This window comes from Heterodontus francisci, chromosome 16, assembly GCF_036365525.1.
Source record: "Heterodontus francisci isolate sHetFra1 chromosome 16, sHetFra1.hap1, whole genome shotgun sequence".
NCBI lineage: Eukaryota > Metazoa > Chordata > Chondrichthyes > Heterodontiformes > Heterodontidae > Heterodontus > Heterodontus francisci.
Window position 1 is genome coordinate 33,357,253 of NC_090386.1, and position 12,658 is coordinate 33,369,910.

The following is a 12,658-nucleotide window of genomic DNA, read 5'->3' on the forward strand; positions in this document are numbered from 1 at the left end:
TCTGAGGTGCATAGCAGGATTCACCTCTGTCGGGGGTTTATGGTTCGAATGGCTGCTGGAGGTGGGGTAGGGGGTGGTGGCGGTAAAGAAGGTGGGGTGGGAGATAGAAGATGGGGAAAGTGAAAGTTTGGGGGAAGCAGTAAGCAGAAGATGCTGGCTGAATGAAGGGAACGCTGTTCCTAATTATTGTGCACAGTGCAACAAGGTGAGAATGATCTCCAGGTACCTCTGCTAATTTAAGGCTTCAAGCTGTGGAATTGCAGAGTAACAGAGGTGGTTATGCCATGCCTGGGCAAGCATATTTTAACAATTTTGGCTTTTGTATTAATTAACAACTGTAAATAGTTTTCTTTTGAACGCTACTGCCTGTGCCAATGCTGGTATTGGGCTCTTTCCCAGCATGGCTTTGTCAGGGGGAGATCGTGTCTGACTGACTTGATTGAATTTTTTGAGGCGGTGAAGAAATGTGCAGATGAGGGTAAAACAGTTGAGGTAGTCTATATGGGATCCAGGGCAATTTGGCAAATTGGATCCAAAATTGGCTTAGTGGCAGGAGGTAGAGGGTAATGGTCGAGGGTTGTTTTTGCGAGTGGAAGCCTGTGACCAGTGGTATACCGCAGGGATCGGTGCTGGGACCCTTGCTCTTTGTAGTGTACACTAATGATTTAGACGTGAATATAGGAGGTATGATCAGTAAGTTCGCAGATGACACGAAAATTGGTGGTGTCGTAAATAGTGAGGAGGAAAGCCTTAGATCACAGGACGATATAGACGGGCTGTTAATATGGGCAGAGCAGTGGCAAATGGAATTTAATCCTGAGAAGTGTGAGGTGATGCATTTTGGGAGGACTAACAAGGCAAGGGAATATACAATGGATGGTAGGACCCTTGGAAGTACAGAGGGTCAGAGGGACCTTGGTGTACTTGTCCATAGATCACTGAAGGCAGCAGCACAGGTAGATAAGGTGGTTAGGAAAGCATATGGGATACTTGCCTTTATTAGCCGAGGCATAGAATATAAGAGCAGGGAGGTTATAATGGAGCTGTATAAAATGCTAGTTAGGCCACAGCTAGAGTACTGTGGACAGTTCTGGGTACCACACTATGGGAAGGATGTGATTGCACAGGAGAGGATGCAGAGGAGATTCATCAGGATGTTGCCTGGGCTGGAGCATTTCAGCTATGAAGAGAGACTGAAAAGGCTGAGGGGAGGTATGATTGAGGGAAACAAAATTATGAGGGGCATTGATAGATTAGATAGGAAGAAACTTTTTCCCTTAGCGGAGGGGTCAATAACTAGGGGGCATTGATTGAAGGTAAGGTGCAGGAGGTTTAGAGGGGATTTGAGGAAAAAAAATTTTCACCCAGAGGGTGGTTGGAATCTGAAACGCACTACCTGAAGGGGTGGTAGAGGCAGGAACCCTCACAACATTTAAGACGTATTTAGATGAGCACTTGAAATGCCATAGCATACAAGCCAAGGACCAAGTGCTGGAAAATGGGATTAGAATAAGTAGGTGCTTGATGGCCGGCACAGACACGATGGGGCGAAGGGCCTGTTTCTGTGCTGTATAACTCTATGACTCTATGTCCTACTCATTCAAAGAATAATGTTATAGTTTTCAGATTGGCTTGCTTGTAAATGGAGACTCACCTCTTCGATCTCTACCATAAATCAGTTAGTATAGCCCAGTTCTGACAGTAATAGTGATCACTGTTAATTATCTGAGGAGAATATATAGGATGTCACCACAGTCTTTTGTTACTGTAGATGGTAGAAAATAGCACATTGTGAGATTACAGCCTATAACTAAAATTACTGACAGGAATTATATGTAGAAATATATAAGCAAAATATTGTATAGCATAACCTGGCCAGCCTCCCTGTTCCATCCTCAATAAACCAAAACTCTGCTCCTCATATCCAACTCGCACTAATTCCCACTCACATTGGCTCCCAATCCAGCAAGACCTTGATTTAAAAATACTCATTCTTGTGTTTAAATTCCTCCATGGTCTCAATCCTCCCTATTTCTGTAACCTCCTCTGGCCCCACAATGCTCAAGAACTCTGCATTTCTCCAACTCTGGCCTCTTGGGCATCCCCCATGTTTTCCGCCCCTCCACTGGCGGCCATGCCTTCAACTGTCTTGGCTGTAAATTCTGGAATCCCCTCCCTAAATCTCCCCAGCCACTCCATCACTCTCTCCTCCCTTAAGACACTCCTTAAACCTGCCTCTTTGACCAAACTTTTTGTCATTGCTCCTAGTGCCTCCTTCTTTAACTCTGGCTGGGATTTTATCCTGGTGACAGGGATCTCGACGTCAGGAAAAAGTGACACCAAGAACCCTGTGCTGCATCTTCTTTTGGAGGCCCACAGAACCTAGTTCCAATTAGGCACTTAAGTGGACAGAGAAAGGCCAACGATGGGACCTAGGACCCTGGGGAAGGATATCCCGCCCTCTGAGATCGCAGCCAATCAGAGGCTGGAAGCTCTTTCACTGAGCATCGCCACCGCAGAGGCGATGGTTGCTGCCAGAGAAGCACCTACCCGAGGCCCAGGAGCAGTGCTGGACCCAAGCCACAGGAGTCATGGGGGAGGGGGTTGTATGGGGGTCCTTAGTAAGGGCAGTGGGGCAGCTCTCAGCAAGTGCCCACCCCTACCACTTCCCAATGCCGGGTCCCTAATTCAGGCACTAAGTGTTTTTTAACAAGGGACACCACCCCCACCCCCCACCACGACCCTGGAACTGGAAAGCAGCTGGCATGGTTTTTCATGCTGTGCTTCCCATGCAGCGACAGGGCCACTCACCACACAGCTAATTGTGCCAGCGGTGGGATAACGTTCTTAATTGGGCATTAATTGCCCAGTTAATGGTCTCAATTGGTGGAGGGATGGGAAGGTTGTTCACAGGCCTTCCTGCCCTGGATTAAATTTTGGTGGAGGCAGGAAGATGGCGGGGTCTCCCTCTGCCACCATCCCACCCAATTATATGCTTTCCCTGCCTCCAAATCCGCCGTGGGGGACATTATAAAATTCCCCCATCTGTATCAATTTTTTTTGATTATGCACAAACAAAGCACTTTGGTATGCTTTACTATGTTAAAGACACTACACAAACACTGGTTGTTATTGTTGATAAACTTTCATTACATACAAACTGTGCTAACTGTTTATAAAGAATACCAGCTCTGGTAGTGCATATGTAAGCTGCCTGATTATGAAGCTCTATCCATCGCTATTTCATGTAGAGGGATGAAGAATTGGAAACTGAGGACTGACTACAATGTCCCTTTGAAGTCTCTTTGAAGATTCTCTTTGATAATCATAATCTGAACTGACTGACATTTTTGAATTAATGGCCTTGGATTCGTGTCACATTCCAGTGGTGTTTGTGCTTTTCAACAAGATTGGATTTTAATATCCAACAGTTAGAAATTATATTGTTAGATTGTAAATGAGGTGAATTCATATGACAAATCTCTGCACAGAAATCATGGTAACAAACAATAGGCTGTGCTGTGTTTAACTAGACACAGATTTGAAGAAAATCCAAGAATACATTTAGTTCAGTTTGCATCGAATGAGCTTGTTATGGTAGCCTACTGTTTATGGTACTGGAATTCCACAGGATCACATTATCTCTCACAATGTATATCCATCCCCAAAATCCCACTCCACCCACCACCACCCCAATTTCCACAGGTGCAGGTCACCTTTTGCAAACTTGTACTGGGAGCCATTTTTCATGTGCCAAGACAGTATGTGTTGGTAGAGAATTCAACCATGGAAGGAAACTTATCCCTTGGGCATCTCTCGTGAACTATCAACCAGGAGTGGGAACTATTCCTGATTAGGATTTCTTTCCCTTCCCCAGCACTAAACACTAGCCTAGTGGGATCAGCCAGCTCAGTGCATCAAACACAAACTTGGGGAGCATTCTGATCTGTATGGCATAGCTCCACGCTGGATGTGCACTCGATTGCTGAGATATCAGGAAGCAATGAAATCTGTTTGACATAGAACACAAAGAGCTTTATAAATGGAAGGGCTGCAATTAGATAAGGCTTTTTATGTTGACGTTTCTCTTGATGTATTAAGCTACGAGAAGAATGTGAGATCACCCTCTAGTGACAAAAGATAAACATCATCTCCCAGGTGAGTTTCTGCCTCCTATCAGTTGGAGGACATCTACTCAGAAATATATTTTTACTGTGCGGATGAAATGAGAAAAATGAATTAGTTGCCAGGGACCAGATGTTAGAGGACTAGTGTGTATATTAAACAGAAATTGTTTGCAGTAAGGAGATATGGTGAACAGAACCAGGGGTCAGTCATATCATTCAAAGACATCCACGTCTATGCATTCAAACTCACTTTGAAGAATGCTATCCAGGAAATAGAATTATTAAACTAACATTTTTCAGTCACAAGAGAAATGTACAGCACTGGCATAGAACACAAAGTGAAAAGGAAATAACAACAGTATAAGGCCGAACAAAGAATGTGCAGCACACAAACAGACCACTCAACCAAATATATCCATGCTGGTGTTTAATTTTCACACTAAACTCCTCCCACTCTATTTTCTCTAAGACTTGCTTCCCTTAAATACATCTATGCTAATTTGCCTCAACTACTCCTTGTGGTAGCGAGTTCCACATTCTCATCACTCTTTGGGTAAAGAGGTTTCCCCTGAATTCCCATCTGGATTTATTAGTGACTGTCTTCTATCGATGGTCCCTAATTTTGATTTCCCCCACATCTCTATATCTACCATATTGAACCCTTTCATATTCTTAAATACCTCTATGGTAGCTGTAAGCTGTCAAAAAAGAGGCATGAGTTGAGATGTGCAACTGAGAATTTATATGGGGTGAGGGAGGTGATGACCACATAAGAGGAAGTAAAAGCATGAAAACATAAGAAATTTGCTGAGAAAACGTTATTCAGCTCATCTGGTTCATTCTTATGACAGGGCCGAAATGCTTTGGGAAAGAGATCATGGGATTACTTCAGGGATGTGGAGATAGAACTGCCCTGGTTTGAATATGAAATTGTGTAAAACTGGTGAAGAAAATATTCAGACATTAGTCACTACAGTCACCATGTCCATTTCAGCAGCGGCATCTTTTAAAAATGTGGTGAAGTACAAAACAAAATTGTAACATGAGGCTGCATGTTCAAACATAAAATGGTCCAAAACTTAGAGGCATGTAAAGAATCAAGGCTATAGTCAGAAAACCTGTGGAGGTTAATGACCTCCCAGGCCCATTTATTTCTCAATAATTCTTTTGACTGTTTTTTCATTACTCATGCCATCCTCTATCCCTTGGATTAAGTTATTTAATACAGTTTATCTGAGTCCCTGCTTTTCTCCTGTCCCACTTTCCCCTCCAGCATTTTTCCTCACTCTAGGCTCTCTGTGTGCATTTTACCCATTATTACATCCTTATTCATTCTATTTTGCACCTGGCTTCTCTCTATAAATATCATGGGCTTTATAGTTCTGCCTAGTTTGCTCTCGGTTTTGTTCCCACATATCCAGAAACATTTTCAATGCATAAACTGGAATCAGCTAATTGACTATCTCATCCTTTCCATTGAGCTAAAGCAATTGAAGACTAAACTGATGTCTTCTGAGAGTCACGTACCTGCTTCCATTGCTATCACTGTGATATTGTGCCATCCTGCTGTCTCCCGGTCCAGTCTTTTGGCAATAGTGATGTCTCCAGTGTTAGCATCCACATTAAATATTCTCTCCAAGTCAGTATTACGGTCAATAGAGTACCTGTCAAATCATCATCAAACAACAGTGAATTAAGAGCAATACTGAGAATATAGAATGTAATTTAGATAAATCAGCCCAAAACCCCATCTAATAGTAACTTTAGTGTCTTCATTTTAAACAGCTAAAGGAAAATCAGGTATGAAACTAAGTTTTAGTCAGATTATTGGATGAAGTCTAAACCCAATGCCCTCATCTAACCAAAATGCGTTTAGATGTTGAATACAAAATCTGCTGTTGTCATCTTTCTTTGCATAATTTTGTTTGTAGGGTTGATGCACACTCCACATGGTTTGTATTTGCCCAAATTCTGGAACTCCTCACCATCTATAATCTTCCCTTCCACTTATAACTTCAGACCCCCATATCATTACTTAATAAATGGCTAGGATTTGGAATGCACTGCCTGATTGGGAAGGGTCGGGGGCGGGGGGGGGGGGGGGTGGGATTGGAAGGATCAGGGGAAATGTGAAGGATTAGGAGGAATATTGGAAGGGTAGGAGGAATTTTGGAAGAGTTGGGGGAAGATGGGAAGGTTCGGAGAGATGAGATGGTGAATGTCTAGGGGGTGTTGGAAGGGTCGGGAGGAGATGCAAAGGTTTGGAGTGAGCTGATAAGGATTGGGGGCAATGTAAAGGATTAGGGGAATGGGAAGGGTTCAGGGGGATATTGGAGGGATTGGGGGGAGTTCAGATGGGTTGGTTAGGGGAGATGGGAAGTGTTGAGTGGAGATCAGAAGGATCTGGGAGGAGATGTGAAGTACTGGGAGGGAGATGGGAAGGGTGACGGGGAGATCAGAAGGGTCTGGGGAGGGGGCATTGAAAGACTCGGGCAGGGACATCGGAAGGGTTGCTGGGGGAGCTCTGAGCCTGCAGTCAGGGAGTGCAGAGGAGAGAGGGATTAGAAAGAGTTGGAGTCTGTGGAGAAGATGACATCATGGCTCAGGTGGTGGGGGCTATTGAATTGCAGGGGTTTTGGGGAAACTGTTTAGCTCGGTGAACTGGGAGGAAGCACTCCTGCTCCTTCTGGTCCACAAGCAGTGCTGAAAAGGCACATACCTCTTGATCCAGTCCTTGCCTCCCTTCAACTGTCAGGCTTCCTAAGTATGCTGCGCTTAAGTATTTAAATGAGCAACCTGCCTTTTGGGAGCAGGTTGATTGCCTACCCAAGTCCCATCTCCATTAAAACTGGAAGTGGGCAGGTTCCAGTTGGGTTGGGTTCAGGTTTGAGTATTTTAACATATTAGCATCCCACCTGACCCAAACCCACCTATTTTTGGGGGGTTAAGACTCCAAGAGCATCTGTGTGATGCAGGGTTGGTGATAGGAACAAAAACACAGTCTAAATTCAATTCTGTGACACTAATTAAATGTTGCATCAAAGGAACATTAAGACAGTTGTTCTTGAAATTCTGAACAGAACAATTAGGCATGAAATAGAAAAACCAATCAATCCTAAATTATGGCCAGTTTTGTGCTGTCAGTTGTGACAAAATTGGTTGATTAACACCAATTCATTTTTCTTAGGTCCCTTACAATACAGGGAGAGAGAAATCTTTTTATCCTACCTGCTTTAATCTTGCATTATTAAAGTAAAAGAATGAATGTTGTGCCTAGTCTGTATCTGGTTCTTTCTCTTGATATTTTCAATTCCCAAATGGTTTGTCTTCATGGAGAGTGGCTGCTATGCCATTTTTTCCCTGGGATTTGTAAATATTTGTTCTTTTTCTTACAATTCCCCAGGTTATTTCTTTCCCATCAATGTCAGAAACAGGCAATAATACTGTTGGAGTCAAAGCAGCTTATATGAGACTCTGTCTTGCTTAGATGATTGCCTTGAGAGAAAGCAAAATGCTGAAACACGTCCTGACCTGCACATAAACAGTGAAGACTCCACTCATATATTTCCTGAAAAAAAAATGGAGATTTGGTGCATTCTACCCTATGAGCCTATTGTGTGTGAGCGCACAACAGGAGAAAGGCTGAATCTCTTTGTCTTGCTTTGAAAGTTACCCAATTTGCACTGAGTGTAATAATCTGCCAATATTATCCACACAACATAAAAATATTCATTGCACTTCAAAAAAAATTCTTTGAGACAGTTTGATGCAATGTCCCACTATATAAATGCAACTATCTTTACTGTGTTCTTTCCGCATTCTAAAGACTTAAGAGCATCTTCACAATCAATCTGCCTTGCTGCAACAAAATCATGCTTAATTCAATAGGTTTCTGCCTGTAACTTAATGGTTTGTGAATTGTCCATATCATTGTTCTCTCAGCTTTTTTCATTGTAAAGTTGTCCTAATTACAAATAAGGTACCCAACTGCACACAATATTGCAAAAGTGGCATCCCAAGCAAAATATAAAGCATCCGTTCAACATATACTTTAAACAGCTATTAGATACTCCCCAGTATTCAATTCATCTGATTAATAACTTTGGGATATTTTAACGAATGGGTCATCGTCACATCAGAATCCTTTTCTATGTTTGCTGCTGACTCATTAGGTATTGTATACATATAGTGTCAGCCATGGTTCACTAGCAGCATTCTCTTCTGAGTCAGAAGATCGTGGGTTCAAGTTTCATTCCAGACACTTGAACACTGACCCTCCAGTACAGTACTGAGGGAATGCTGCACTGTTGGAAATGCCTTCTTTTGGATGAAATTTAAAACTGAAATCCCATCTGCTTTCTCAGGTGGATATAAAAAAATCACATTGAATGACAACTGTTTTATTTATATTAACATTTTATTTCTTTATATGCTTAAAAGGATAAAAGAAAACCCCAAGGCCTTTTACGCGTATGTCAGAAATATGAGGATGACTAGGGGGACCGTAGGTCCGGTCAAGGACAATAGCGGGAGACTGTGTGTTGAGCCGGAAGAGATAAGTGAGGTTTTGAATGAGTACTTCTCTTCGGTATTTACGAATGAGAAGGGGTGTATTACTGAAGAGGACGGTGTGAAACAGACTGGTAAGCTCGAGGAAGTGCTCGTTAGGAGGGAAGATGTGTTGGGGTTTTTGAATAACTTGAAGATAGACAAGTCTCCCGGGCCTGACGGGGTATATCCAAGGATGTTATGGGAAGCAAGGGATGAAATTGCAGAGCCGCTGGCAATGATCTTTTCATCTTCTCTGTTGACGGGGGTGGTACCAGGTGATTGGAGGGTGGCAAATGTTGTGCCCCTGTTCAAGAAAGGGAATAGGAACAACCCTGGGAATTACAGGCCAGTTAGTCTTACTTCGGTGGTAGGCAAGTTGATGGAAAAGGTGCTGAGGGATAGGATTTCTGAGCATCTGGAAAGACACTGCTTGATTCGGGACAGTCAGCACGGTTTTGTGAGGGGTAGGTCTTGCCTCACAAGCCTGATTGAATTCTTTGAGCAGGTGACCAAGCAAGTGGATGAGGGTAAACCAGTGGATGTGGTGTACATGGATTTTAGTAAGGCATTTGATAAGGTCCCCCATGGTAGACTTATGGAGAAAGTCAGGAGGCATGGGATAGTGGGGAATGTGGCCAGTTGGATTAAGAATTGGCTAACTGATAGAAGGCAGAGAGTGGTCTTAGATGGTAAATACTCAGCCTGGAGCCCAGTTACCAGTGGCGTGCCACAGGGATCAGTTCTGGGTCCTCTCCTGTTTGTGATTTTTATTAACGACTTGGATGAGGAAGTCGAAGGGTGGGTCAGTAAATTTGCAGATGATACAAAGGTTGGTGGAGTTGTGGATACCGAGGAGGGCTATTGTCGTCTGCAAAGGGACTTGGATAGGTTGCAGTGCTGGGCTGAAAAGTGGCAGATGGAGTTTAACCCTGAAAAGTGTGAGGTCGTCCATTTTGGAAGGACAAACACGAATGCAAAATACTGGGTTAACGGTAGGGTTCTTGGGCATGTGGAGGAGCAGAGAGACCTTGGGGTCTATGTGCATAGATCGTTGAAAGTTGCAACTCAAGTGGATAGGGCTGTGAAGAAGGCATATGGGGTGTTAGCGTTCATTAGCAGAGGGATTGAATTTAAGAGCCGTGAGGTGATGATGCAGCTGTACAGGACCTTGGTAAGGCCTCATTTGGAGTACTGTGTGCAGTTCTGGTCGCCTCATTTTAGGAAGGATGTGGAAGCCTTGGAGAGGGTGCAGAGGAGATTTACCAGGATGTTGCCTGGAATGGAGAATAAGTCTTACGAGGTAAGGCTGAACATTCTAGGCCTCTTCTCATTAGAACGGAGAAGGATGAGGGGTGACATGATAGAGGTTTATAAGATGATCAGGGGAATAGATAGGGTAGACAGTCAGAAACTTTTTCCCCGGGTAGAGCAAAGCGTTACAAGGGGTCATAAATTTAAGGTGAAGGGTGGGAGATATAAGGGGGATGTCAGGGGAAGGTTCTTTACCCAGAGAGTGGTCGGGGCATGGAATGCCTTGCCTGGGGAAGTTGTTGAGTCAGAAACTTTAGGGACTTTCAAACGGCTTTTAGATAGGTATATGGATAAAGGAGAATGATGGGGTATAGATTAAATTGTCCTTGACAGAGGACAAAGGATCGGCACAACATCGTGGGCCGAAGGGCCTGTTCTGTGCTGTATTTTTCTATGTTCTATGTTCTATGTTCCTATACTGAAGTCCATTATTTTAAAGTTAGGTACTTCAGTTATCCTTTAGCTCAGCTATATTAATCTCTATATCCCTTTCAAACACAATATACATTCCCTGCTTGGTATCAATGCAGAATGCTTTTAGCTTCTCACTGACACTTGCAGTGTGTAGTTTGCAGCCTGTAGATCAGGTGTTAAGACCTGAACAGACTCCAGCATGGAGCAGAGTGATATTCCTCCTACAAGGAGTCTCAGTTCTGTTCAATCCATAATCAAGTTAAGGCCTGATTGTGGGATCAGGCTGCATTTATGATACAATTGCAGTGAGTCCACTTTGCACAGATGCCTCAGTGATCATATGAACTCACCTTGAATTCCCATTACAATTGTTAAACAGATTATCTAGTCATTATCACATTGCTGTCTGTGGGAGTTTGCTGTGTGCAACTTGGCTGCCATGTTTCCTACATTACAAAAGTGACTACACTTCACAAGTACGTCATTGGGTCTAAAGTGCTTTGAGATGTTCAGTGATAATGAAAAGCACTATATAAATGCAATTTTTTTTGATATTGATAGCATGAACAATATTGAGAACATATCATGAAGAGCACCCTCCTACATACCATTCATAAATAGACCCAAGGCATTTCATAGAAGCCTAAGTTACGTCAATTGTAAATTGAGTTTCTGCACTCTTTTATGCTGGTTTAAAAATCATTTTGCCTGAAGCCGGCACTGCCCAAAAAAACTAGCCATGCACCCAAATAGAAATAACAAGAAAGGCAGGTTTTTGCTGATTGTGCCTGGTCGAGGAGATTCTTCAAATTGTGCTGGTTTTCTTAGGCGTCTAGGCATCATTAGGCATATTTTAAAAGTTTTTACACATTAAAAATTATTTAACTTACTAAGAAATCAATTAGTGTACACCAACAAAACTAACAATGATTCAGTATCATTTTTGTAAAGTAAAATTCAATCAGGTTACTCCCAAGTGAAGGACTAGATCCCCTTATTAAAAATGCTTATGGTTGTGATAAACCCATTTTCAGCTGTATTAATAAAACTACACCAGGTTACCACTCTTAAATACATGAAGGAATTTATTTTTAATGCAAAATAAAAATTAAACAAGTAAGTCCACTTGCGCTGGCTCATGGAAGATTTTACATTTGCGATTATGCAAATACTTTTTTTAGTGCAGACTTGAACTGTAACCTAATCAGAGCTACGTAAAGCACAATTTGTGCCCAATTTTTCAGTTGTGGCCAAAGCTCTACCCCATTAGATTTACTACATTTATGTTTCAATTTAAATCTAAATCTATCTTAATAAATATGCAGTGGAAAAGAATTTATCAAAATTATCTAATAAAATGGGTAAAATTTTGCACCTTATCCATATTGATACAGCTTCCCTTTTAGTGATGTGAGTCACTATTATTTCCCCTTTATTAGTGAATAAATATATACTAAGACTCTGAGATCCTGTATTAGTTGGTTTCAGCCAGGACAACATTTGGGAGTACTGCAATTGGCCTCAGTGCAAGTGCCTAGGACAGGCAGGGATTGAGGAATGGACACCAGGCAGGGTTTCCATCCTTATTCTTTCATCAATCTTGACTTTTACTGGAAAGACGGAAATGCCAGGGTCAAGTCAGGTTCGGCAGTGATGTACTTCTGTTAAAAAGCCGTCTGACGCCCATTGTTTGGACTCACATGTAAAATGCAGCCAAATGGATCAGATGCTAGAGGACAGCTGATGCCCACAGGCATACACCTGAGCGTTGAGTCACCGACTTAAGATGGAGACGCACATCCATAAAGGCGTGCAGTATGGCAAAGGCAAAGCATGGAACAACAAAAATCCACGTGCTGTGTCGTATTGAATTCTTTGCATTTGTTGACCAAAATGCATTCTTGGCATGATATAAATACAATGAAACTTTACCCCACAGCTCTGGCCAATGATGCACTACTTCTCTTGAGTTGTTCATGTAAATAAACTAAATTTACGCAGAGTAAACCAATGTTAGTTCATCAAGTATAAATATTATTGTTCCAGGAATTTCCTATTTGTTATTTTGCTAATCGTGCGTCAATCCCTTTACCATTAAATAACTTGATCCCAGAATGAGCAAGTCTGGGAGACATTATGCAGTTCAACACTTGATAGCACAGAGATTATTTCTTAAACTGCTGTTAAATGGTAATGATAATTAATTGCTAATTAGTTCTGAGTGTTAGATTAACCTGATTATTAATGCTGATAGA

At 42.3% G+C, this 12,658-nt stretch overlaps 1 protein-coding gene across 1 annotated transcript in view; it reads right to left on the reverse strand.

The window, feature by feature from the left end:
- LOC137378444 (cadherin-22-like) overlaps positions 1-12,658 on the reverse strand; it is a 755,591-nt gene that overhangs the window by 267,916 nt on the left and 475,017 nt on the right. The window contains exon 7 of the mRNA XM_068048769.1: positions 5,655-5,791. Coding sequence (XP_067904870.1) covers positions 5,655-5,791 — 137 coding nt within the window. The remainder of the gene's footprint in view (positions 1-5,654; positions 5,792-12,658) is intronic.